Source organism: Ursus arctos, unplaced genomic scaffold (genome assembly GCF_023065955.2).
Source record: "Ursus arctos isolate Adak ecotype North America unplaced genomic scaffold, UrsArc2.0 scaffold_4, whole genome shotgun sequence".
Classification (NCBI taxonomy): Eukaryota; Metazoa; Chordata; class Mammalia; order Carnivora; family Ursidae; genus Ursus; species Ursus arctos.
In genome coordinates, this window is record NW_026623056.1 from 89,226,968 (window position 1) to 89,254,280 (window position 27,313).

General features: G+C 46.9%; 1 protein-coding gene across 2 annotated transcripts in view; it reads left to right on the forward strand.

Annotated features, from left to right (window-relative positions):
* The first annotated feature begins 1,293 nt into the window (after positions 1-1,293).
* The window catches only part of IGSF5 (immunoglobulin superfamily member 5), a 42,767-nt gene continuing 16,747 nt past the window's right edge, over positions 1,294-27,313 (forward strand). Inside the window, exons 1-4 of one of the 2 annotated variants that reach the window (XM_026501235.4) lie at positions 1,294-1,540; positions 4,856-4,934; positions 12,055-12,372; positions 17,155-17,454. In XM_026501235.4, the coding sequence (XP_026357020.2) occupies positions 4,877-4,934; positions 12,055-12,372; positions 17,155-17,454 (676 nt within the window). In that variant the 5' untranslated portion in view covers positions 1,294-1,540; positions 4,856-4,876. The remainder of the gene's footprint in view (positions 1,541-4,855; positions 4,935-12,054; positions 12,373-17,154; positions 17,455-27,313) is intronic. The other variant, XM_044389137.2, reaches the window with a different exon arrangement.

Below are 27,313 nucleotides of genomic sequence, written 5' to 3' on the forward strand. Positions count from 1 at the left end.
CAGGGCCTTGTAGGGGAGGAGGAAAAAAAAAAAATCTTCTTTACCCTCTTAGGTGCTACACCTGGGACCTGTGAATTAAACTGACAGAAGACAGGTTAACAGGATAAAGGTTTATTCTGCATGCATATGGCAACCGACAGAGGAAGTATCTGGCTCACTAAGTGGTTAGAGTTAATGACTTATATACTTAATTTTAGAAGGGCAAAGTGAAGGGGCAAAGAAAGGCTTCTTATGGGAAAAACGAGTAGTATTTTTGGGTTTTGTTTTTTTGTTTTTTGTTTTTTTGTTTTTTTGGAGGGGCAAATAGATTTTCAGGAGAACAGACGGGAGATGGGGAAGTAGTGATAATGTTTATCTATACAGGTATGCGTGGTCTTTCGATCTTACTCACAGTCACAAACTCCCCCTGGAGAAAGGATCTGGAGTGGGCTTTGTCTCCCTTCTGTGGGTAGACCCACCCTGAAGGGGAATTTATGGCCACCTTATTTCCCAGTAGTTTTTGCTTTTAGTCGGAAAAGGGAAGCTCTGAGAAGGCTTTAAAAATATAATCCGTTAAATGTCAAATACAATCTTCATGCCAAACTCACATCTTTTGAGGTGGTGTATTCTGATCCTGTTCAACTGGGGAGAGACATTTCCCCCTATTTATTTGTGTCGGTGTTGTAGGCTGAGTGTATGATCCACGCCCTCTGTTGGTGTCTATTTTGGTGAGATGCCCTTGACCCTGAGTCCCCGGCAAGATGAAAACGCAGTGGGGGAGACAAGGCAGACACTCAGAGAGAACCCAGTGAGAGCAAACCGTTCAGCACGGTGCTGCGCATCCCGATTCTGGGTGGTGGTCTTTTCCAGAAACTGCCATGGTGCTCAGAGAAGCCAAGTTCCTTTGTTCACTGGGGGGGGGGGGGCACATTCCAGAGGGCTTCACCCTCAGGGCTTCTTTCCTTTCAGCCAAGAACCTGTTCTCCTGGAGGTGGAGGTGCCGGGCTGGAGAAGGAACCGGCTCCGCCAGCCCCGGGCCTGCGCTGACGTCAGAGGGAGGTTGTCCGGACCCATGTCTGCGGGCGGGAAGGACCCCCAGCCCGGGCAAGAGTGACCACCGCCCAGACCAGGGGGGCCTGGGAGGGGCTTGGCTCTGCGGGACCGAGAGCGGCCCAGAGCAGGAGGAGCCGGGGCAGAGGCCCAGGGGACGCGGTCGTGGCCCGGAGGCCCTGGCATACCCGGCCCAGCCACACTGCCCCGGCTGCTGTTTGGGGCTGGCTAATGATTAGCAGGAAAAATGTCACTCTGGGGCACGCACACCTCCCGGAAGCTAGGGGCCGGTGGCAGGCAGAGGCCGCCTCTGTGTTTCGAGCCCGGCCTGTGACGTGACATTTCGCGGGGAACTTCCTGTTACCTGGTGACTCCGGTCGGGATTCTCCGGAGTCCACACAGGTGTGTGCCTGCGTCTGTGCACGGCGAGAGAGGACGGTGGCCCAGATGCCTTTGGGACCAGAGAACCTTCTCTGAGGCCCCGAAGAGGAAGAGGGCCTTCCTGCCAGAGGTAAGCCAGCTCGCCAGTGGCCGGGCGTCTGTCCAGCGGGCTGGTCCCCAGGCACCTGTCTCGGGCTGAGGGGCGGGTCCCCGGCCACAGGCCTTTAGCTGCTCTCGAAGGAAAAGTGTCCCACGACCAAACACATCCTCTTTGTCGCCCACCTTCCACGAAGTTAAACATTAAAAGAGGGGGCTGCTCTGGGAGTTTAGGAATTCAGGATCATTTCTCATCGCGCGAGAGCCCCATTCACTGTGAGCCGTGCTCCGGGTACAGGGAAAGCCGAGACCCCACTGGAATTTGGGAGGTCAGGGTTCCAGGGCTGGAAAATCACTGCGCCTCCGTTGTTCTCTCCATGCACCTGTAAATGCCGTCTGTCCTTCTGTGGGAAGGAGAGCTACTCGGGTCTCTGGAGGCCAGCGAGGGCCCTGAGTCGGACAGGCAGGGCAGCCCTTCCAGATGTCCGAGTGGAGCTGTCTTGTGCCTGTTTATATTTACGCACGGACGTCTGCAGGCCGCCCCTTGCATGGATTTTGCTGTAGCTAATTTTCACTCACCTGACAAGCACTTGTCCTTACTTTTGGGTTTTGGCTTCATGCGGCTGCCTGGAACGGAACATTTGCAGACACCTTCAGATTTTACGATCTCAAGTTATTTCCAGGGACCCAGAAATAAGGGCTTGTGTGTGTGGGTAATCAAGTGACATGGTAAAATTCAGCACTCTCCTTCCGGAGATCATTCTTTCTGACTATTTTTGCCTTGTCCGGGCAGTAAGGAATCCCGTCTATTTGATACAGTTTATTAAGGTGTAAGATTATAAGAAGACTGCAGTTTTTCACCCAGAAGTAGGTACTTCCAGTCTTCCATCACAAAACGAATGAGAAGTTCCATCTCAGGGATCTGTCAAACTACTCCCTAGAGATATTAACTTGCAAATTACCTGCCATAGGTCCTAATTTAATTAAAGCGAAGTATCTGATTTCAGTTAAAGCCTGAAATCAGCTTCCTGACGGTTTCTGCCTGCGCACACCGCTCACACGGAGCCGGGCACACACCAGCGTGTGCAGTAATCCCGCCACGGGGTTCCTGTAGCTCTCGGGGTTCTCCTACCCCGCCCGCTCTGGGGGTTCTGCTGGGCTCTTTGGACACGGAGTCCCCCTCCTATGAAGAAAAAGCCGGAATGGCCTGAGAGGACGGCGGCAGAGCGGAGCCTGTCGTGAATGCAGCCATCTGGCCGCAGTCCGGGGCCTGACTCAGCGCGGTTATCAGTATCCCCTGGTGGACCTTAAGCTACCCCCGCAGTTTCAACAGCGCTGGCGGCGCACTTGGCATTTATTGCTTTCGGTGAAATGTGTAGGCTTCTCTGACGTGGTGCTTCAGTTTCTCCTCCCGCTGCTGCTGGGATGTAGCCCTCTGGGTGACTGTGCAGTGGCTGGCCTGTCCAGTTGTGCTCATCGAACCTTGACAATTAGTAAATGATTTATTTGGCGCTTCATCATTCAGGATTTGGAATCGGTCTGGGAAGGCTGTGATTTCAGTTCGGTTTGTGAACAGCTGCTGTACAGCTTGGGGCTGAGGTGTGTTTGTGTGTGGGGGGGGGCTCTAAGTCTGTTTTAGATTACAGCCAGGGGCCGGGCCCGCTGGGGAGGGGGCGGGGTCCTGCGGGGCCGGGGGCGGGGTCCGGCAGGGCCGGGGGCGGGGTTCGCCCGTGCAGGGGCGGCAGCATACTTTGAACCCTACGTTCTGCACACGAGTGGTTAGAGTTGAGCACACGTGCTGAGTTTCGCTTTCCCAGCACATCAGAGAAACCAAGGGGTGGAAAGCCTATGTTCCTCATGATTTGTGAAAAGCCAGTATTCACATCAGACAGGCCCGACGTCTTTACGATGCTTCACACCACCGCTCAGTTTTATTCGGCAACCTGCATGATGTGTTCTGCAGACTGAGGTGTGGCGGTTATTAATCTGTGCCCTGTTTCACTGCTTGCATTTCTGCCTGTGTGTTGCTGTGGGGTCTGCCTCTTTCGGTCTATACCGGAAGAAAGGGGACTGAAGCCCTGGACAGGTGTCAGCTCATTACAAAATCCCACGGTGGGAGGGGGGGTGTATCTGGCGGAATCCAGCACCCCACATTTCGGAGGGTTTGGATGGATTCCCCCGGGTTCCCCCCCACCAGCTGATGGGGCTGTGAAATCCGTCTGGATGCCGGAACCACAGAAAACCATCCGCTGGTTAGGGCGCTGTGGGCCACACGGTGGTGTTGAAGAATGTTTGGAAGAAAAAGACCCTTTTCTGAGTCTCAAGGGCTGTTATTTTTGCGGACAGCTCCTGATATGATCAGTGGGTGATTTACCTTAAATGCTGCAGTGGGGTCTCACGGTGCTGGTGACTGCATAGGCCTGTCTCAGGGGAGAAGGGGAAAATCAAAAGGCAACGTGCAGGGATAGACGGTGAGCAAGAGGGTAATCCAAGAACAAGGGACTGGAAGGAAGGGCCAAGAGGTGTATGTGACAGGATACCCTGTGCTGCCGAGGGGCCACAAAGGCCTTACTCAGTCTACACGGGCCTCCCCTGCCCTCTCCCCCTTTTCCTTGCCCCTCACTCTGCCCCAGCCACAGAGCCCTCTCAAACATGCCAGGCACCGTCCCACCCCAGGGCCTTTGTACCTGCTGCTCCTTTTCCTGGAAAGCTCCTTGCAGGTACCCACACGGCTGTCAGCCTCCCTTCCTTCACTGTTCACAGAGCACCTTCTTGGGAGCCTTTCTCCAATTTCCCTAGTTGTGGTCAGAGCCAGCCCCCCCCCCCAATCACTTGTACACACACTCCTGTTCTATTTTTCTACATACCTTTGGCACCTCCTAATAAGCTTTTGTTCTATTTTTTCATTTTGTTTCCTGTTTCCCTTTTTTGATAATGTGAACTTGTTGTGGGCAGGATTTCTTTTTCCCTCAGTGATTAAAACATCACGGTTGAAATGAAGAGCCGTAAGCCCACGCCCTCCATCTTGGTGAGGGCTTCTGCGGTAATGGTATGCCCTCTGCATTCCATAATTTATACACGGGCTTGGGAGGAAGATCAATTAATACAGTGATTCTCAAACTTGAGCATGGGCCAGAATGGGCTCCTTGTGGCATTGCTTAGACAGATTTCTGGGCTGGCCCCTGGAGCTTCTGATCCAGCAGGCGTGGGGTGAGGCTGGTGCTGTGACCATGCCGAGAAGCTCTGACTAACCCATCCACGGACACACGAGCCAGTAGGGGCTCCGCGTGCTCTGAATGGCAAATGTTCATCAGAGATAGACTGTGACCTGCCTGCTTTGTTTTCCCAGGGGTGAAGAAAACGTGTGGAGATGGAGGGCAGCTGGAAAGGCATCCTGGCTGTGCTGGTCGTCCTGGCTGGGCTGGCAGGTAGGGCTCTCGAGAGCTTGGTGGAACATTCGTGGTCATCCGGTTGATGTGGGCAGAAGGGAACCCAGAAGAGGCGGCCTGGACACGTGACTGCCAGAAGCTTCTTCCTTGGGTCCTTCCCACAGCGGGGTCTCTTCAGCTGGGCTCATTTCCCCGCTCTGCTGACTGAGCTGTGGGAGTGGTCCTCCATGGGCATCTGGCCCACCAGTCCTGTTCACTGGGTTGTCCCTGGTGTGGGGTTTGCCTTCCGTACCTTCCCATAACTCATTGCTGTTGTTGAAATGGTTTTCTCTTCTTCCATTTATACCTGGCTTTCCAGGAAGGCCCCATTCAGGCATCACCTCTTCCCTGAAGCCCTCCTGACCTGGTAGTGTTCAGGGTGATAATCCCAGCTCCCATTTAGTGATGAGGAGGGGCCCTCTGCCTGTGAGACCTGACATTCCTCCCATCACTTCTCCTCATCCTGGATCTCCCCCAGGGTGTCAGTCGGAATGGACTCCAGGGTGCCCCAGGCCAGGCTCTCCTGATCAGATTCCGCTTTGCAGGAGGTGGAGAGAGCAGACTGTGGGGTCATTAGGGTGACTGGGCTTGGCTCCCCTAGCTTTCTCTTGATAATGTCTTGTCTAGACTTCTTTGCTTCAGGTGTGTTTGTCCTGTTTTCCCAACTAGGTTTTATTTTTTATTTTTTTTATATTAAAAATTGTATTAAATGTTAGTGCACTAAATATTTCAGTTAAAAGTAGGAATGAATTTTAAAAACAAGACCCACCCATCTATGTATGAAACGGTCTATAAGTGAAATTCACTTTATTTTAAAAAATTTTTTAAATGTTTTTTTATTACATTATGTTAGTCACCATACAGCACATCCCTGGTTTCTGATGCAAGGTTCGATGATTCATTAGTTGCATATAACACCCAGTGCACCATGCAATATGTGCCCTCCTTACTACCCATCACCGGTCTACCCCATTCCCCCACCCCCTCCCCTCTGAGGCCCTCAGTTTGTTTCTCAGAGTTCATAGTCTCTCATGCTTCACTCCCCCTTCTGATTACCCCCTTTCTTTATCCCTTTCTTCCCCTACCGATCTTCCTAGTTCTTATGTTCCATAGATGAGAGAAATCATATGATAATTGTCTTTCTCTGCTTGACTTATTTCACTTAGCATTATCTCCTCCAGTGCCATCCATGTTGCAGCAAATGTTGAGAATTCGTTCTTTCTGATAGCTGAGTAATATTCCATTGTATATATGGACCACAGCTTCTTAATCCAGTCATCTGTTGAAGGGCATCTCTGCTCCTTCCACAATTTAGCTATTGTGGACAATGCTGCTATGAACATTGGGGTGCATATGGCCCTTCTCTTCCCTACATCTGTATCTTTGGGGTAAATACCCAGTATTGCAATGGCTGGGTCAAAGAGTAGCTCAATTTTTAACTTTTTAAGGGACCTCCACACTGTTTTCCAGAGTGACTGCACCAACCTGCATTCCCACCAACAATGTAGGAGGGATCCCCTTTCTCCACATCCTCTCCAGCAATTGCTTCCTTCCTTGTTGATTTTTGCCATTCTAACTGGCGTAAGGTGGTATCTTAGTGTGGTTTTGATTTGAATTTCCCTGATGGCTAATGATTTTGAACATTTTTTCATGTGTCTGTTAGCCATTTGTATGTCCTCATTAGAAAAGTGTCTGTTCATATCTTCTGCCCATTTTATGATTTGTTTATTTGTTTCTTGCGTATTGAGTTTGAGAAGTTCTTTGTAGATCTTGGATACCAGTCTTTTATCTGTAGCATCATTTGCAAATATATTCTTCCATTCCGTGGGCTGCCTCTTAGTTTTTTTTTATTGTTTCCTTGGCTGTGCAGAAGCTTTTTATTTTGATGAAGTCCCACATGTTCATTTTATCTTTTGTCTCTCTTGCCTTTGGAGATGTTTCATGAAAAAGGTTGCTTTAGCCAATGTCATAGAGGTTGTTGCCTATGTTGTCCTCCAGGATTTTGATGGATTCCTGTCTCACATCGAGGTCTTTCATCCATTTGGAGTTTATCTTTGTGTATGGTGTGAGAGAGTGGTCAAGTTTCATTCTTTTGCATGTAGCTGTCCAATTTTCCCAGCACCATTTATTGAGGAGACTGTCTTTTTTCCACCGGATGTTTTTTCCTGCTTTATCAAAGATTAGTTGCCCAAAGAGCCGAGGGTCCATTTCTGGGTTCTCTATTCTGTTCCATTGGTCTATGTGTCTGTTTTTGTGCCAGTACCATGCTGTCTTTGTGATCACAGCTTTGTAGTACAGCTCGAAATCCGGCATTGTGATGCCCCCAGCTTTGTTTTTCCTTTTCAACAGTTCCTTGGAGATTCGGGGCCTTTTCTGTTTCCATACAAATTTAAGGATTATTTGTTCCAGTTCTTTGAAAAATGTCATCGGTATTTTGATCGGGATGGCATTGAAAGTGTAGATTGCTCTGGGTAGCATGGACATTTTAACTATGTTAATTCTTCCGATCTATGAACATGGAATATTTTTCCATCTTTTTCTGTCTTCCTCAATGTCTTTCAAGAGTGATTTATAGTTTCTAGAATATAGATCCTTTACGTCTCTGGTTAAGTTAATTCCAAGGTAACGTATGATTTTTGGTGCTATTGTAAATGGGATGGATTCCCTAATTTCTCTTTCTTCAGTCTCATTGTTCGTGTATAGAAATGCAACTGATTTCTGAGCATTGATTTTGTATCCTGCCATGTTACTGAATTGCTCTATAACTTCTAATAGTTTGGGAGTGGCTTCTTTTGGGTTTTCCATATAGAGTATCATGTCATCTGCGAAGAGAGACATTTTGACTTCTTCTTTGCCGATTTGGATACCTTTTATCCCTTTTTGTCGTCTGATTGCTGTTGCAAGGACTTCTAGTACTATGTTGAATAATAGTGGCGAGAGTGATCATCCTTGTCGTGTTCCTGATCTTGTTATAGGGTAATTCAACCTAGTAGTCTGGGCAGGCTTTTTGGAGAGGAGACAACTAGGCTGAGAGCTGAGGAGTAAGCAAAATTGACATGCCAGGCTGATAACTGCCTGTGCAAAGTCCCTGGGGCCAGAAAGAGTCGGTGAGTTCAATAAATTTAGGATAGTCTCATGGCTGGAGGGTGGAGTTTGAGGCAAAAGGAAGTTGATGTGAGACTAAGTAGGGTCTCAAGATATGATAATGTTAATGGTTATCTGGTCTTTATCCAAAATGGATGTGTTTAAAATATCTAAACAAAGTCTGAGTTGGAGGAGGGAGGTAGGAGAGGGGTACCCGATCACCCCGGTTTGCTGAGAATATCCCGCTGGCTGGTTGCCATGTGGGTAGCAGTTCTGGGTGCTGGTGGCACAACAGTGATGCTGGTGGCTCCTGCCGTGCTCAGCAGGACTCTGCAGGTGCCTCAGGACCCCTCCCTCACATCTCAGATTCCTTCTGAGTGTCCCAACGCCTGACGTGTTCTGACTCCCATTTTCTTCCTCAGAGCTGCCACACCAGACGATTTCTCTGCTGCCAAATCATTTGCATTTCCCTTTCACCCTTCTGCTTTTAATTGTCTGCTTTTTGATTCCTTTCCGGTGCCCAAGAGAAGGGGACGTGGGGGGTCCGCGGGTGCAGTGAGGAACCCGCTGGAGGAGAGTGGAAGAATGGAGGGATCTAACCCCCTGCTAGGGAGACAGCCAGCTGCTCCTCCAGGGAGCCGAGAGAGAGCCTTCTCAGAAGAGTGGTGGGATCCATGTTTGGGGTCAGTTGATGGAGGGCTGGTAGGACGCGCGGAAGCAGGTAGAGGAGCTTCTGTCGAAGGGATTCCCATTTTGCAGACGGGAGGATGCAGTGAATAGAAGATATGCTTCTCAGTCCAGGCTGCAGCCTTTGGCTCATGGAGATGCATGGTGGAGTAGGCTGGTCGGCAGGGGAGGAAGCAAGAGGCGGGGCTGCAGATGCCGGTGTGCAAATTAGAGTGTGAGTGTGGATAAGGGTCTTTCAAGTGGATAAACTCCTGGTGGGGCGACCACCACAGCTGGCGGCCGGGGAAGTGTATGGGAAGGGGGCGCTGACCTTTCCCATGGCTCTGCCCCAGTTTGCCTGTTTGTTCTGCAGAGCCAAAGAGGGAGCACAGGGAAAGGGAGGTTTGATGTGTGATGAAAGGTCTTATTTATAATTTTCTCATATTTGTTCTGTGCAGGGCAGGGTTACACACACCACAGCTGATAGGATTCAGGATGACGAAGGAGGCTCTAGGAATTCGCATTATCAAGATAGGGCTTCTGAGTCACGAGGCAGGGCTGCAGGCGCGTTTACCCATGGTGGGAAGCCAAGACTGCAGGTGATGCTGTCAGGGGAATGTAGTGCTTAGGACTGGGTGCCTCTGGTTTAATTTAGAGGTCAGGCTCAAACTTGAGGAGTTTCCATTTGGCCTCCCTCCCCCTCACCTTCCAGGTGCGAAGTAAGGTATGTGGCCTGCATGTCATCGTGGTCACACATGCCGTCTGCTGGCTTGAAGCAAACAGTGTTTGGAGTGAGATAATCTCTCGGCCTTGCACCAGGCAGTGAGGGAGCCATGGTTTCGGATGGGTTTGCATATTCTGTGGGAGCTGCTTAGATGGAGCTCGTGGAGGGAAGGTTGGGTCTCAGCCATCCTGGCACTGCCCACGTCCGAGCTGCTGGGCTCTGTCCACTTAGCTGTCACCAGCCTGCGTCAGGAGCAGGGGGAGAGCGCTGTTGTCACACTGTAGGGTGGGGAAAGCTCGTCTCTTTCCTCAGGGTGTAGATTTGGCTTTTTCTTTTCTTTTGTCCTTCTTCTTGAGATATAATTCAGGGCTCGTGGAAAGAGCCAAGTTGGCACAGTGGCTGTGGCTTCCCTGGGGACTCATTTCTGATTTCCCTCCTCGGGCTTTTTTCTTTTTCTAGAATCCCGATCAAAGGTGTCCTTGGATCAGAAAGACTTGTCTAGGGATAAGGGAGGATACCCAGTAGGGGCTGTTCTTTAGAGTCTCGCTGTCTCTCTTTTCCTATCATGCTCAGAGACTAAAGAAAGAATAGCCATCGTGTTTACCCGAACACAGGGACAGTCTTGGTTAATTCTGACTTTCCCTTAGTACTGCCTCTTTGGAGCCCACAGGACCCCTTCATTGACCTTGACCCTGGCTGCCTCTCCCACGGCTCTTACTTGCTTCTGGGGCACTGTCCGTGCAGCAGGCAGGGCATGCTGGGTACTCAGGTGATGTGTTAATGGGTTAATGCCTGTCCGCGGTGTGGAAACTATGAGGGCTATAATGAGATTCTTTTAGAACCTGTCTTACAAGTTGACCTTATAAGGTTGGAAGGAGAGGGGGCTGCAGTGATTTGGGAGCACTCAGTGTATAGGGCAGGCTGCCTGGTGGACCCCCCCGGAATCATAAAGCTCCAGAAGGTCAGAGGAATCCATTGCAGTCTTACTGATGCGGCAGGCAAGGCTGAGAAGAAACCACGGGCTATGTCTGCTGGGGGTCCTTTTTGCTGCAAGCTCTGAGTGAGATCAGAGGGGAAAATAGCAAAGAGTAAGAAGGTCTGAGTTTGGGTCCCCGCTCACGGCTGTGATCGCAAGCCCTGGAGTATTGCTCTTCGTCGGTAAACAGTAGGTGGTAAAAAGACGAGCATTCAGAGATTGTGAAGATGATCCTTTGCTATGCAAGCTCTACTTTGAATTTTTATTACAAACATGGGAATGTCTGAAAACTCTAGCTGCCAGTGGGCTCCTCTAAGATGATTAGGACATCAGTCCTAAATGGCCAAAATATTTCCTGAGCTCTTCCGGTGTCGACCGTGCTCCATCTCAGGTAATTATGACTGAGGTCATGTGAGTTGGAGAGCCCTTGACGTACCCCATGTGGAAGACCAGTCAGACATTGTCGCTCCAGTGAAAACCGGTGTCACGGTGCATCTGCTGAGTTAGGGTTGAATGTGGTGAAAAGTGGGAAGGAAACAGTTTTGCTTAAATCTGAGACATTCTTGGCTTGTCGTACAAATCAAACATCCCTTCTTGCACATCACATAGTGATGAATGTTTACCGAGTGCTCGAGGGTCAGGGGAAGCGCTTCACGGGGATTATCGTATTTGGCTTTTGAAACAAGTCCCTGCAGTACTTGTGACCCTGTTTTGCAGCTGATGGGAGTGGGGCACGGAGAAGTTGAGATAATTTGTCCCGTGAACTGGAGCCTCACCTGAGAGTCCGTCGTCTTCTGCCTGGGACCCACCTGCCTGTCTGCTGGGAGTTTAAACCCAGCCCTGGATGTAGGGAGACTTGTACCAGGCGGCCAGAGGCATCGCTTGGTTGTTCTCATTAAGAGAGCCCACTCCCTGACATCCTTCTACCTATCCTCTTCCCCCTCTTTGTATCTCCCCTACTCATGTCTCGTCTGGTCCTTAAGAGGAGAGGCATGGCCTCCATGACAGACAATGCAGTTCTCTTGATAACTGGCGACTGACTTACCTATCGCTCCATGACTCAGGATGCCACTGTTGTCTCTCCCTAGATGGATTCCTTCTCTCTCGACCTTGTTTGTCCTCCAGCCCCAGAAACTGTCCCAAGCATCCCATCTAGGGGCTCTAAGAGTGCAGGGCGTGCATGGGGCTGTGATCGCCGCATGCTGGGTTCCCCATTCTCTTTGTGAAGAGGAGCTGCTTTCCACCTTCCCCTCTGAGCCTTGGGATTTCCTCAGAGGTGGGAGTCAAAGATCCTTCCCCTTTCACTGGGAAGATAACTCTCATTTCATAGGGAAGGTGAAAAACTTGCCTTAAATAACAGAGCTGAGCTAGGGAGGTGCCCTCAGGGCCAGGCTGGGATCCGCTTTTCAAGGTAACATCTCTCTGGAGGTGAGAAACACCATTTTATTTTGCTTCCAGTTTTGCCAGGAGTGCTGAGAACCGTGGAGGGAGGGATTGGAAAGGAGAGATGGGTGGCTTGCTGTTGGACATGGTGTTGGGACCAGGAAGACACGGAGTCTGACCGGTGGGTATCCACAGGTCACAGCTGGTGAATACAGAAGGGTTAAACCGTACAGTTGACTTACATGGATCCATGCACTTACCGCCTTGAAAAACTGGTTGCCTTCCAGCTTCTGGATCCAGCTATCAAATCATAGAAGGTCCCAAGAACGCAACGGTGGTGGAGGGCTCGGAGGCTCACTTCAACTGCACCATCTCACAGGGCTGGAGACTCATCATGTGGACTCTGAACGACGTAGTGGTCCTGAGCGTCACGCCCACGGAGCCCATCATCACCAACGACCGCTTTACGTCTGCCAGTTATGAAGAGGGCGGCAACTCCGTCTCCGAGATGATAATCCATGATGTGCAGCTCCAGGACGCAGGGCGTGTTAAGTGCAGCCTCCAGAACAGTGACCGGGATGCCTCTGCCTTCCTTTCTGTCCAAGGTGGGTGCACAGGTGGCTCCGAGCAGAGCAGGTGGCGTCTGCGGGGCCAGGTGCCAGGGAAATGGAAGGACCCTTCAGAGTTCCTGTCACGTGTGATGACGGGTCTGCTGTCAGCCGGAGTTACACTTAGAATGATTCTGAACCAACCAACATCTATTCTTTTGTTATTTGTGTTTCTCACCCTCCTTCCTCACCAATTCTCTTTCTACTTCCCTTCTTTCTGCTTCTCTCGTCTCTCTTCTCCTTCCCCTTTTCTCTCACTAAGATTCTTAAAGACAAGTCTTCCCACTTTCTCATCTGATCTATGTCAGTACTGATATCTTTTGTGACATATACCCCAGATTCTCCCCAGGCCACTTGTGGTCACTGCTCTTTGATTTAAGGAGAACTGTCCATTCTTGCCTTTTCTCTAGTTTCTTATACACTTGACTCTATCTCTGCCTTATGTCATGTATGCGCTTTGAATCATGCTTTACCCTTTACCTCTTTCCAGCTGAACTTCTCCAATCTTTTATTCTTTCCTGCCCCCAGCAGTTCTTATAATCAAAGGTGTGTGTTCATTAGATCTATCCAGTGTTTTCGAAAAGAGTAAATGAAATTTATCGTAATGGATGAGTTATTTTTCATTCTTAGAGGTAATTGTGAGGTGCTCCGAATCATGCTATATAGTGAAAAAAAAAAAAAGGATTCTTTACAAGAATTCAGAGCCTCTTTATTAAAGTTTAATCACTTGCACTCCTTATGTAATTGGTGTTTATAAATGCACCGAAGCTAGTAGAGCTCCTGATCTCTGTGGCAGCATTTCTTACAGCAGACCACATCATGGGTTTGAAATTTCTCTTATGTCTATTTATGTGCTTGTCTAGGAGAAATTTCCAAACATCGGATTTGTGTGAATGTTGCATCGAATCCTGTTTGATAACATTTGGCGGAGACACGTACATATCTATTTCTACTTGGTTTTTTCTTTCTTTCTTTTTTTTTTTTTAACTTAGCCAAGCTGTTGTCTCTTTACTTTTGTGTGTCTTTAATTTTATAAGGTTTAACGATGTTTTCTAGATAGTGATTTTATGAGACTACCTGGATTATTGGCTTAGTGTGCATGACTAGTTTCTTATTATAATAATTTGTGGTATAAGGAAAAGAACACAGGAAAAAGGGAATCAAAGACAGAGTTCTGGTCTGGCTTTCATCAGTTACCAGCTTGGTGACCTCTGAGGCTCAGCTGCGTCATCTCTAAAATGGTGACAAGGCTCCCCTGCCCACCTCGAAGGTTTACTGTGAGGATCTGGTGAAACGATGACCGAGGATAGCTCGAGGACTCCAAAGTCCTGTCTGATTCAGTCCATCGCACATGCAGTCGGGAGCCAGAGCGGTCTAGTGGTTCATGATGCAGGCCAGGGCCCCCGAACTCTAGGTTCAGATTCCAGCTTTATCACTTACTAACTGTGTGACCTTGGCCATGTTATTTGATGACCTCATGCCCTAGTTTCCTCATCATAGGTTTGTTGTGGGATCACATGAGTAGGTTCATGTAAAGCCTTTAAAACAGCACCTGGGTCCTAGCAATCTCCATATAGCCAATTGTTACTATTTATCGCATTCCCAATAAGAGCCCACCCTTGTGTTGGGCATCTGAAAGGGGACTCAAAGATGGATAGAATAAGGCTGAGTCCTGCCCTCAAGAGCCTTACATGAAGAGTAGATAATGCAAATGCATGAATAACATTGGTGCATTGGAGAGGCTGGCAAGGACCCTGAGAGGGCGACAAGCTCAGGTTTGAACTGGGAAGGGGGATGAAAGAATAAGCAAAGCCTTCATGGATGACTCCATGGTGAGGTGCCCTTATGTGCTTCTGAGGTCTGGGGATGATAGGCAAAATGGAAAAGCAAGAGAGGAGAAGGGCACCCCTGGATCAGGGAAACAGGGTCAAAGGCATGACTTGTTGATATGCCTATGTCATATCAAATTTATAAGTCCATGTGGTTTTAAAGTAGCTTTCCTCAAAGCAATGCATCTATGACGTTGTCTGAATATGTCTAAACATGCATTTTTATATGTTGGTAATTACTGTATCTTTTGGCTTTAATACAGATGGAAGAACAAGCATCTAGGGATGTTAAATTCTTCCCCAAGGTCATGCAGAAGGAACCCACAGAGCAGGGACCACACTTGGTCGCATTACCCAGGTTGCAGTGTTCTGAATGGCACTTTGTTCCTAGAGGAACAAATGTTCTCTAAGCAGCAGGATCTCTTTCAAGGGAAAAGAATCTTAAAAAAAGAGGAGACATCCATTTTATTTTTAAAATGAATTATCCAAAGATTTATTTTTTTCCTCCTCATGTATCCACAAGAAAAATAAGGACAGTTTACGTAACTCCATACTGAGTCATCCAAAATCTACATGAACATTCTAGTCATCACCCTTGAATAAAGTGTTTGTCGTGCTGTTCGATAAGCTCCATGGGAGAGCTGAATCACAAATATACATAGAAAAAGGAAATGCTTCAGACTGCTTCACCTGTCCAGTCTATCAACCACACACCAAAGTCTAGATCTCTTGTGTTTTGAGGGCCCCTAGACTTGAGTTCAAGATCATCTATTATTAATTGAGTTAATTAATTGAGGCAATGTCATCTTAAACCTGTCCATCAAATGAAACAATGAGTGGAGGGAAAGGAACAAGGACAAAACCCTTTAGCTTTGAAAGACAGATCTATTCCTCTCTGGTTGCACTTACAGTAGTCCTTGCGTTAGCAAAGGTGCTCTACTTATTCCAAGAGACTATTGAGGAAAGGAATAATTGGAAATTTAACATTTCAGAGGAAGAAGAGCTTTCAGAGCTGATCCAGTTCCATCTAGTTGGGGAACTCTTGGGCATCCCCTAGATCCTTTCAGGGTCTGTGAAGTCACAACTGTTCCCATAATAATACTAAGATATGCGTTGCCTTCCCTACAATCATTTCAGTGGTGCACAGGGAGGCTTACGCTGTACATTGGGAAGGTCTGCATAACCCAGTGGATCTGCATTTCCTAAATGACCAACGAATAATGATACAAGTCATGCAAAGGTGAAAGGTTAAGCAGAGTGCCAAATAGAGTGGTGGATTTTAATGTAAAAGAGAATAAATTCCTTTATATAGTTTCAGTTTCCACAGTGCAACTAACCTGTAAGAAAACACTACTTGCCAAGTTTTGGTACAGTATCAAAGACTATCCTTGATTATCTGAAAAGCCCTCTCATTATTCCACCTATGTATTCATGTGGGCTCAGATTTTTTTTATATACACCAACTAAAGCAATACATTGTAACAGATTGAATGCAGAAGCTAATATGAGAATCCAGCCAGACATTAAAGAGATTTGCATAAATATAAAACAATGATGTTCTTAATAATTTATTTTGGTTTAAAAATGAAGGTATTTTTTCCATAATAATAAGTTAATCTATGTTAACCTGTAGTGGGTTATCATTGTTATTATAAAATACATATTTAAAAATTTCTAATTTCAAGTATGGTAAATATTGGTAGGTAGAATCCACATTAACAAAAGGTCTTTGGAGTCTTCATAATTTTTAAGGTTGTAAGGTTGTAAAAGGTACTGAAACCTAAACATTTGAAAACCTCTGATCTAGTCAAATTGTTTCATTGGACCAGTGAAAAACAGAGAGCCTGAAAATGTCAGTGACTTGTTCCAGATGATGGCGATTTTGTGGGAAATCCAGGATTGAGAACAAAGTTTTTGATTCTTAGTCCAGTGTTCTTCCCGTTATATTATGCAGCAGGGAGGATATTTTAGTTTGGATGTTCCAGTGTTTATATGTTTCACTAAGGCTGTGTCTTTACCGAGCCAATCCTCAGGTCATTTTGTAAATATTAGCACACACAAGCTTTATATTCAGATGAGTTGCATACAGTGTTCACAGCTATGGCTTATGCAGGCGGGTCCTTAATAAAAGCTTTAAAATATTTTATCTGAGTATTTTATTCTGATGTGATTTAGGGTAATTATTTTTATAATTAGATTTTATTTTGATTTAATTTTTTTTAAAGATTTTTTTTATTTTTATTTATTCGACAGAGATAGAGACAGCCAGCGAGAGAGGGAACACAGCAGGGGGAATGGGAGAGGAAGAAGCAGGCTCATAGCGGAGGAGCCTGATGTGGGGCTTGATCCCATAACGCCGGGATCACGCCCTGAGCCGAAGGCAGCCGCTTAACCGCTGTGCCACCCAGGCGCCCCTGATTTTGATTTAATTTGTAATTGGAAAAATACTTAAAGGAACTATCACAGGAAGTTATGTTTAAAAATGTGTGACCCAAAAAAATAAATAAAATGGATCTGACTGAAAAGGCCAGGAGAGATTTGCTTTCCATAAGGCTTTGAGATGTGTTCTCCTTACAATGGAAAGAATGTAAAGGTTTTTCCCTTTTTGCTTTGGCTCCCAGGACAACTTGGCAATTCCACATTAGTGGTTGTGTAGCCTCTAATCACAGGCACATTCGTCCTCTTTCCCATATAATTTATCCCCTGGATCCTGATTTTTATTTATTCATTTTCTCTGGAATAATCTGTTTTCTGGTGAGCAACCTCACCTTCTTTAAGGAACCTGGCAGGCATGAATAAAGACACAGTTAAGGTTCTCGATACAGACATGGCCAGTGTGGACTTGTGAAGATAGTGCTTGTGAAATGTGATTTGAAGGAAAAATTAAAGAAAACCTGGAACCAAAAGAGTCACAGTCACTCCTTCAGAACATTTCTCTTTTCTTCTTTAGTTATGGGGGAGTTGCGCATTCCCAGAGGTAACCTTGTAGTCACTGAAGATAAACCCTGTAATGTGACTTGCCATGCATCGGGCTGGATCCCTCTCCCAGATATTTCCTGGGAGATTGGCGTTCCGGTGAGCCACTCAAGCTATTATTCTGTCCCGGATCCCAACGACCTCCAAAGTGCAGTGAGTGTCCTGACTCTCACGCCACAGGGCAATGGGACTCTGACTTGCCTGGCTGACATGAAGGGCCCGAACGCTCACAAGTCTGTAACTGTGAATCTTACCGTGGTTCATCCTTCTTGGGGTAAGTGAAAACCTTTTGCTTTATATTAGAAAATTATTGTTGCATTCCTATACTTTATATGTGGTGCTCTTAATCGACAATGCCTAGGAAAATTGTAGTGACCTTGACTTTGGGTAGGGATGGTAATGGAGGCAATCAACATCAGCTTCATGACCCTCTGATTCCACTTGCTTTTAAATTTCATCTTCAAGGTGTCTTTCTTTTCTATTTGCTTATGGAAACCATTAAGAACCTTGACAATTATTTATCACAAAACAGTATCAAGTTCAGTGATAAATACTTGAAGTCAGTGTTTCTCTGTAGCTTTTATCTGTTGTTCCAGTTTGATCCCATCCCCTGGGCCAGTATGAGACAAGCTCTTCTAATATTTGAGGAGGGTATGCAGGTGCTCTTGGATTCCTTCCAATCTTAGTAGAATTATGGTTTCTTTTTTTTTTTAATTTTGGCAAATCCACAGTGTATTTTAAAGTACCAAGTCTTATATTTTTTAAAACTCAACTAAGTGACATAAATAAGATTAAACCAGAGAGGGAGAAAAAACATAAGAGACTCTTAACTATAGGGAACAAACTGAGGGTTGCTGGAGGGGAGGTGGGTGGGTGGATGGGGTAACTGGGTGATGGGATTAAGGAGGGCACTCCATGTGATGAGCACTGGGTGTTATATGCAACTGATGAATCACTGAATTCTACCTCTGAAACTAATAATACACTCTATGTTAATTAATTGATTTTAAATAAAAAGTATTTAAAGTTTAGATCTGCAAGAGAACCTACTGTAGGGTCCTCAGCATACCAAAATCTCTAACTACACAGCCTACAGGGCGGCAGAGCCTGCTTGAGCTCTGAGTCAGTCCAGGCCAGTGAGAAAACATGGGACCCAGAGTTGGAGATTGACTTTAAGCCTTTGTTTTGCAAAAGAGGACAGAAAGGGAGGCCCAGAGAAGTGCTGTGCTCTATTCCAGGTCATGTATCGGGTTGGGATGGAACAGGGCCCAGAAACCAGAAAGGGATTCCCTCTCGGTGCAAAGATTTTCCCACTATGAAAACACCTTTATTCAAAGTTCAGAACAAAGCTACAGCCAGAGCAAGACTGATGATGATGAGGAGGAGGAGGATGAGGAGGAGGAGGAAGAGGCAGAGGAAAGGAAGGAGAAGGAGAAGAAGAAAAAGAACAAGAAGAAGAAGAAGAGGAAAAAAAGGAGGAGGAGGAGGAGAAGGAGGAGGAGGAGCAATAGGAGGAAGGGGAGGGAGGAGGAGAAGGAGAAGGAGGGGTAGGGAAAGTGGGAGGAGGAGGGGACAGAGAAGGAAAGAAGAAGAAGAGGAAGAAGAAAAAAGAAGAAGAAGAAGAAGAAGGAGGAGGAGGAGGAGGAGGAGGAGGAGGTGAAGTAGGGGTAGGGAGTGGGGGAGAAGGAGGGGACAGAGAAGGAAAGAAGAAGAAGAATGAGAAGGAGAGGGAGCAGGAGAAGGAGAAGAGGGAGATGAAGGAGGAAGAGGAGAAGAGGGAGAAGGAGGAGGAGGAGGAGGAGAAGAAGGAGAAGAAGAAGGAGGAGGAGGAGAAGGAGGAGAAGGCAGGGCAGGGAGGGGGGAGGAGGAGGGGACGGAGAGGGAGAAGAGGAAGGAGAAGAGGAAGAAGGGGAAGAGGAGGAAGAAGAAGAAACAGTCCTTCACAGCATGTGACAAGTAAAGGCGCTGTTTGGAGTGCTTCTCCGATATTAACCAAGTTAACCTGCACAACAGGTCTACGAGTAGATCCTCGTCCAGACGGATGTCTGAAATCAAGGTGTTGGTGGGGTGGGTTCCTTCAGAAGACTGTAAGGGAATGATCTCTAGGCCTCTCTTTTAGCTTCTGGTATTTTGCTGGCTGTCTTTGGTGTTTCTTGGCTTGTAGAAGCATCAGCTCAAGCTTTGTTTTCATTTTCACATGGTGCTCTCTCTATGTGCTTGTCTGTGTCCAAATTTTCTGTTTTTTAACAAGGACTCCAGTCATATTGGATTAGAGGGTCCATACCATCCAGTATAAACCCATCTTAATTATATTATGTCTGCAATACTCTATTTCCAAGTAAGATCACATTCTGGGAATACTGGAGGTTAGTACTTAAACATATGAATTTTAGGGGGACACAAATCAACCCATGATAACGTCTCTATGAACCTGTAAAAAGCCATTCAGAGTCTACCCTGGGGTCAGTACCAACGATTCTGTGCTTTGCACTGCAGGGATTGATCCTCAGTGCAGTGAGCACAAGCTTGCTTCCCTGTTGTTAGGACGTTGCCTCCGGTCTCTGACTCAGATGCCCCCAGAGACCAGGTGGACAACAGAAATGAACGCACGACTGAATACATGTATCAGGTAGAAGATGGAGTGGAGGGGCCCACTGGGAACCAGAAGTCGTGCTCCATCCACAGGGAGCAGCCATTCCAGCCCCAGCTGGTTGTTGCTAGAAGGAAAAGGGATCCAGGACTGCTACATCTTCGACGTGGGTCTGGTGACCATCAATGCTTTTGAGGGAGAAGGACACAGAAATCTGTGTTTCTTTGATTTTAAGTCAAGATTAACTTATTTTAGCTTATTTTAAAAATATTTTTAAAGATTTTATTTATTTGCGAGAGAGAGTACAAGCAGGGCGAGGGGCAGGGGGAGAGGGAGAAGCAGGCTCTCCACTGAGCAGGGAGCCCCATGTGGGGCTTGATCTGAGGACCCCCAGATCATGACCTGAGCTGAAAGCAGATGCTTAACTGACTGAGCCACCCAGATGCCTCTCCAGTTTATTATTTTTAACAACTAAAACCTTTAGAAAAGTTGCAAGACCAGTACAATGAATACTGATGTAGCTTCACCTGGATACAACGAATGTTAATATTTTGTCATGTTTGCCTCTCTCTCTCTCTCTCTGTCAGCTTTTTTTTTCTGAACCATATGAGAGTTTATGACACTTTACCCCTGTATCCCTCAGCATGTTTATCATAAGAATGAAGGCATTCTATTTAACCACACCTGATGTAGGTGGCAATCGGGAAATGTAATGTTGACACAAGACTGTTACATAATATACAGTCCATATTAAAGTTTCACCAGTGTTCTTTATAGCGATTTTCTTCTCCAAACCAGGATCCAAAGACCGCGAGTTGCCTTTCGCTGTCAGGTGTGTAGTCTCGTTCTTTTACTCTTTTTTTTTTTTTAAGATTTTTTATTTATTTATGTGACAGAGAGACAGCCAGCGAGAGAGGGAACACAAGCAGGGGGAGTGGGAGAGGAAGAAGCAGGCTCCCAGCCGAGGAGCCCGATGTGGGACTCGATCCCGGAACTCCGGGATCACGCCCTGAGCCGAAGGCAGACACTCAACGACTGCGCTACCCAGGCGCCCCTCGTTCTTTTACTCTTCAATGGTTCCCTCACCTTTTCTGTCTTTCCTGATATAAACATTTTTGAAGGGTCCAGGCCATCTTTGCAAGACACATCAATTTGGATTTGTCTGAGGTCTTCCAGCATACTTTGATTTGAGGCTAAATATTCTAGGCAAGTCGTGGGTAATGTCACCTGGACTCGTGATGCCAATTTTCTCTATCACTGGTAATAAGTTTGATCATTTGGTTAATGATTTCTCCATTGTAAAGGTCCCTTTCTCCATATAATTAATATGTAATCAGTGAATACTGTATGAATATCTTATTTCCCAGCGGTCTTTCCTCTAATAGTTTTTGCATTCATCAGTAAGTCATTGCCTGAATCTGTTGTTTCTATGGTGCTTGTAAAAGAATGATTTTCTGGCTTCATGTTTTTATATTTGTTGATGTCTAATGTAAGGAAGAGACTTCTCTTGACTTTCTTTTTTTTTTTTTTAAACCAGTTTTAGTATGGACTCATTTTTGTTCAATACACTATAAAGGGCTCCTCTCATTATTCATTCTGATGCTCAGATTGCTCCAGATTTGGCTAGCAGGAATCCCTTCCAGCTGGCTCTGGTGTCCTTTTGACATGGCCCTATTAGTTTTTGAGCACTTGGCCCAACATGAGGTTCTGAACTCCCTTTGCATTTCCCCCGTTTTATCCTGGAATCAGCCATTTCTCCAAGGAGCCAATCCAGCCGCCTTCGAAGCTATTTAAATATGATCAAGTATGGTCCAAGCTTTGAAAGGGAAGGTTTTAAAAAAAAAGTTCCATTAGCACCAAATGGAACGAAATCAACTGTTTAAACCACACATATTAACAAGGTAACAGTGCAACAAAGAGGTCTGGTCTGATGGATGATGCCCTGTCGAGATGGATTTTAGAGATTCACTCGCCTGCAAAGTTTTTCTTCTGTAGGGAAGAGCAAGGGGCACTTAATTTCCCTTGATCGGGTTTAATTCAGGGGAGTGCTTCCTTCGTAGGCTAGGGCTAGGGAAGTCAGCGGCCTTAATTACGGCAGCTGGAGTTCCCCCCCCCCCGCCCCCGCCTCAGAGGGAAGTGCAGTGGGTACCTTGCAATGCGTCTCCCTTTATTGCACCCATTTGGAAAAGGGTAATTTGTTTCTAAATTATTCATCAAGATCCAGAGCAGCGGGTGGCTGGGTGCACGTTGTGTATTTTATGCATGCGCTAGTAGCTGAAGACCTCATTACAGCCCCTGCTGCTGGTGTCTGGGAGGCTTCCAGAAGCACAGCCAGGGGTAAGGAGAGCCCAGAACAATCACGCCTACGCTGTGCGGGCTTCTCCAGGAATCGATAAGCATCCGTCCTGCCACCCATTTCCCTCTGAAAGTGCAAGGAGACTGTGTCCATTGTGTTCACTTCTGGAACAGTCCCTGGGAGTCGTTGCAGGAAGGACAGTGGCAGTTTAGGAAGGCTAATTAGTTCAAGCCAAACAATCATTGATTCTTGAAAGAAAAGCATCCTGGAAAGGGTGCTGCTAATGTTTTTGAAGAGACTGATTTTCTCGATTCCAGAAGCAGCACAGACTTCAAGCACTGCGGACACAGGTACAACAGGAAGGTGGGAGCCCCCGCCCTGCCCACCTTGGAATGAGCCCTGTCCGCCCTCTGTGCCCCCAGCTGTGTTGCTTTCTCTGTTTTCCCCGCTCAAGGGAACAGGCTGTGAAGTGTTAGAGCAAAGCAACGTTTTTAGAACAGCGGAGCACTCAGTAGGGTGCAGCGACTCCCGGTTGTAATCTCAGTTTGGTGAGGAGTGGCAACTTTGCAGGCAGACCGAGTGGGGGGAGTGACAGTCCTGGGTCACAGCTCTGGGTCTGGTTGTGAAACTCTGGGCAAGTCGCTGACTTCCGCGGCTCAGTGTCCTTGCCGGTAAAATGAGAGGGAGAAGAATAGGGCAGAAGTTCTCTCCCCTGGCTGCCTGTGAGCTTCCAGGACCTTCAGCACACGGGATGAGGCTCAGGCCCCACCCCAGAGGTTCTGATTGAATTGGTTTGTGTGGAGCCTGGAAATTGACATTTTTAAGAAAGCTCCCCGATTGCTGGGCAGTCAGACCCGGGATTACAGAACAGGGAGATCCTGAAGAAGGCCTTGTCTCCTGACCCAGCCTCATCAGGTGCCACTATCCACGCAGACTTGGACACCAGACAGCCTGGGCTCCGATCCCAGCTTGCCTACTTAGTTGCTGTGTGGCTTTAGGCAAGTTACTTAATCTCTCTGTGCCTCAGTTTTCTCATCTGTAAAACTGAGATAGTAATAATAATATCTACCTCACGGGCTTGTTGTTGGTGTGAGAAGTAAGTGGGTTAAAACGTCTGAGGCACTCAGGACAGTCCCTGCCACAAAGCCCACAGTGCAGGAGAGGGGACGGCTGTTCCCTCTTGTTTCGCTGATTCAGGGACCTCCTGCGTCCCCCCTAGTCTGCACAGGAGGATGCTTTGCACATGCCACTGGTGACATTTTGTACTGATCCAGTTGGTTTCGAGAAATTCCATGTGGCCTTTTAAAACTCTGAGCATTTCTGTGAGAGCATCTGGGAAGTCCTATCTTCCTTTTCTAAAAGCGCAGATGGGAAAAGGACAATCCTGAAGCTGAGATTAAAGTTGCACAGTAAATTCAGCAATGCGGTCCTGACGTGCACAGTCGTGTGAGGGAACGTAGGGAGGAAGGCGAGTGACGTTGAACTTGGAAGTCATCTTCCTCGGTTGCTAAGTGCACATATGCATCCTTGCCATCACCTCCGCCGTTTGCCTTGAACCGTTATGTCCACACCCTTCGCTAGGGCACAAGTCAGGGACCAGCGCCCACCTGGGCTCTCCATTTCCTGGACTGTATCTTCCCAGAAGATATTCCAAGTTGGACACACAATACAAATAGAAAGACAAGAGTCACAGCCCCGGGTTGTCTCCTGTTCTGAGTGCCCTTGTCCAGTTCACTGAGCCTCTTTTTTCCAAGTATCTTATCCACACAATGCCGGGGTTGGATTATGGACAAGGTCATTGCAAGATTCCATGCCTTCTGTCCACTGCTTTTTATCAATAGATGACCATTATTTATTTTTCTTTCGATCCACTGTAAATGTACTCATTTAAAAATTAATATCACACCAGGGCACCTGGGTAGCGCAGTCGTTAAGTGTCTGCCTTCAGCTCAGGGCGTGATCCCGGCATTCTGGGATCGAGCCCCACATCAGGCTCCTCCGCTAGGAGCCTGCTTCTTCCTCTCCCACTCCCCCTGCTTGTGTTCCCTCCCTCGCTGGCTGTCTCTCTGTCGAATAAATAAATAAAATATTTAAAAAATAATTAACATCACACCGAAGTGTCTATGATACATATGCATGTGTGCATTCATATATGTATGTCATATATGATAAATTAAAAATTATTATTAAAATAAGGAAGATTCTTCTGTGCAGCTCCAGTACCAAATGACACCTTCTCATGGCTCAAGCACCATGTTTCTTTGGAGGGGGCTCCACTGGAGTAGAGAGAGAATGTAAGTCTTCCCTTGGTGTGAAACTCCAGGGGAGGTTTGACCCCTAGTGGACTGTGGTCACAGCTTATAGGAAGCAAAAGAAAGAGCCACATGGCTTTGAGACCAGTTGCTGTTTTGGTGAGATTTGGGGGCTGTTAGGTGAGAGCAGACATCACTTTGCTAAACTTGGTGGTTAAATTAAGGGACAAGAGAGTGAGTGAGGTCACGATATCACCTGCTGTCTTCCTTGGTTTGGTCTTCAAACCCCGTGAGATGGCCCTTCCCTCCCTTTAAATAACTCCTCCCTGAAGATAAGTAGCAGTTTCTGTGCTAGATCAGAGGAAAGGTTGTCATGTCAAGACTTGGTTGACAGAAGCTTGGCACACTGAACATTTTTTCTAGTAGGGGAGGAAAGTGCCCTGATAGGGAATGTTTGAGTAAGTCAACAATGTGTGTTGACTTTTTCCAGTAGGATTTTCAAGCCCATCTCTTGAATCCTGAGCCAGATCTTAATTTCTAACCCCAGCTGTCTCCCTTATTATGAAAGTTTCTAATATTTGCAAACTTCAATTTGTAACAAGTTCATCAGACTGATTTAGGATGACGTCAGCAATATTGAACGTGTGTGTCATACCTTACGGTGTTCTCAGCACTTTTACCCACATCCCGAGTCTCTGAACAGCCTGAGGGGTGGGGGGCAGGAATTGTTGTGCATGAGTGAGCCAGCGGCCAGGGGGCGCTCAGAAACAGTGGTCACGGGATTTCACTGGATTCATTGACAGGAAGCCCAAAGCTCTTTGTCAGTCAGAAGCTTCCACGTGGTGATCTGAGTTTAAACCCCAGATTGTGATTATCATAAATGTGGTTTTGGACCTAATTTTTTTTATCACATCCATAACAGGGAGATTATGGGAACATCCTGTAATGTGGCAGTTTTCTTCGGAAGCGTTTCCATTTTGGGCATTCTCAATGTGTGGGTCACGAACCACCTGCATTAGAATCACCTGGGGTGCCATTCCAGACCCCCTGACTTGGCACCATGGGGGGCGGGCTCTGAATCTGCTTGTGTAACAACCATTCCCGGTGATGAGTGGGAATTTTGCTCTCTGTGTTACAAGCGGATAACTTGTATTACTCTATGGATGTGAAGAGACTGGCTTATTTGAAAGTTCCAGTTGCGGGGGTGCCTGGCTGGCTCAGTCAGTTAAGCGTCTGACTCTTGATTTCGGCTCGGGTCGTGATCTCAGGGTGGTGAGATCAGGCCCTGCGTTGGACTCCGAGCTCATTGTAGAGTCTGCCTGGCTCTCTCCCTCTGCTCCTTCCCTGGCTCTTTCTCTCAAATAAATAGATAAAAATAAAATCTTAAAGCTCCAATTCTGAGGCTGAGGAGGGTTGATATGGGAAGGATAGACTCCTGTCCCTACCACCTCCACCTTTCCTAGGGAACTCTATTCCTATCTCTATCTGTCCCAACTCATCTCACAAAAATGGTGGGTGATGTGGAGATCCATCCTCCCCCGCCCCTCCATACCTCCATCCCTCCCTGCCTCCATTCATCCAATGTGCCCAAGACATGCCGCGTGCTTGGGATATATGAAAAATGAGACAGTCCTCGACCTTGAAGGGACTACGTTTTGTTTAGACAGTAGCAGATGTGTAAGAAGAACTGGAAGTGATAACAGTCAATTTCACAAACATTTAAGGTGACAATGAAAAGGAGATGTTTTAAAAAAAGGAAGTTTTAAATAACAATCACACGTAATGCAGAGAAGCTTTGCACGAAGAGCAGAAGACACGTACCCTTTTATATTATGTAATTCTTCAAAGCACAGAGTTCTCTGAATTTTAGCACTTGCTTGGACATCAGTCCATGTATTATTTTTCAGTGGAATCCCTACTTGTCCATGAGTCAGAATCCATGTAGTCGATGATGGTAGAAACCAGGGCATTAGTGATCATCTCTAACCATCACCAGAAGGGACTCTGAGCCTTTAACTTTGACACAGGATTAGCAAATTATGATTTCAAGGTCAGTTTTCACGGAAAACTCTACGGAGGAACACCCAAGAACTGTTTTCCCACTACAACCTCTGGTTCCAATGTGCTGGAGAGGCTGTTGATTCACAAACTCTACCTTCCTTCATAGGAAGTCTGTTGTTTCAGTATTTTCTGATGACCTGCATTTAATAAAATAGCATTCATTCACAATGAGGGTCCAACCAAGCACTCAGGGTTGAGTGGCAGGCTTTATGGAGCAGCACTTCGCATTTGAACAGATCAACTTAAACGCGGTTTTGACCTCAGCGTGGTTCAGGAGGGGAAATGCAATGCCGGATAAGACCTCCTTGCAGTTCTCGCAAGCCCTCGGCTGGGCGGTGCTGTCCAGCGGGACTTTCTGTGATGAGGACAATGCTCTACACCTGTTGGAACTGAGCACTTGAAATGTGACGAGTGCGACTGAGGAGTTGAGGAGTTAATTACATATAATTTTGGTTCATTTAATTTGAATTTAGATAAATGCGTGAAACATGCTAGACAGTTCTGGCTAAGACAGGACTGCCGTACGTCAGGTTGGCTTTCTCCTCTCCCTTCCCTCCTGCCCCACTCCCTTTCACTCCCCACTGGCACTTGCCGATCCGTTCTTTTCCCAACTCCATGCCTACTGGACACAATGAGAGGGCAAAGTGGACTTAAAGGAAGGTGATTCCTGAAGAGCCTTGGGAAACAGCCGTCAGCGGAGAAAGGCTTTCTGTGGGTGGGGTGTGGGTGGGCTGGGGCTGAAAGCCTTGCAGTATGCTCCTTTAGCTGTGACCCCTCTTCAGTTTGTCCTCATATCTTTTGGACCCTGGACCCCTGATGGGTGGGAACATGGAAGGGAGAACCAAAATCTAGTCTTGCAGTCTTGTCCAGCAGTAGGCTTCTCAGTATGTCTTGGCTAAATAAAGAATGTTGGGAGTGTGGTAATTGCTACTCC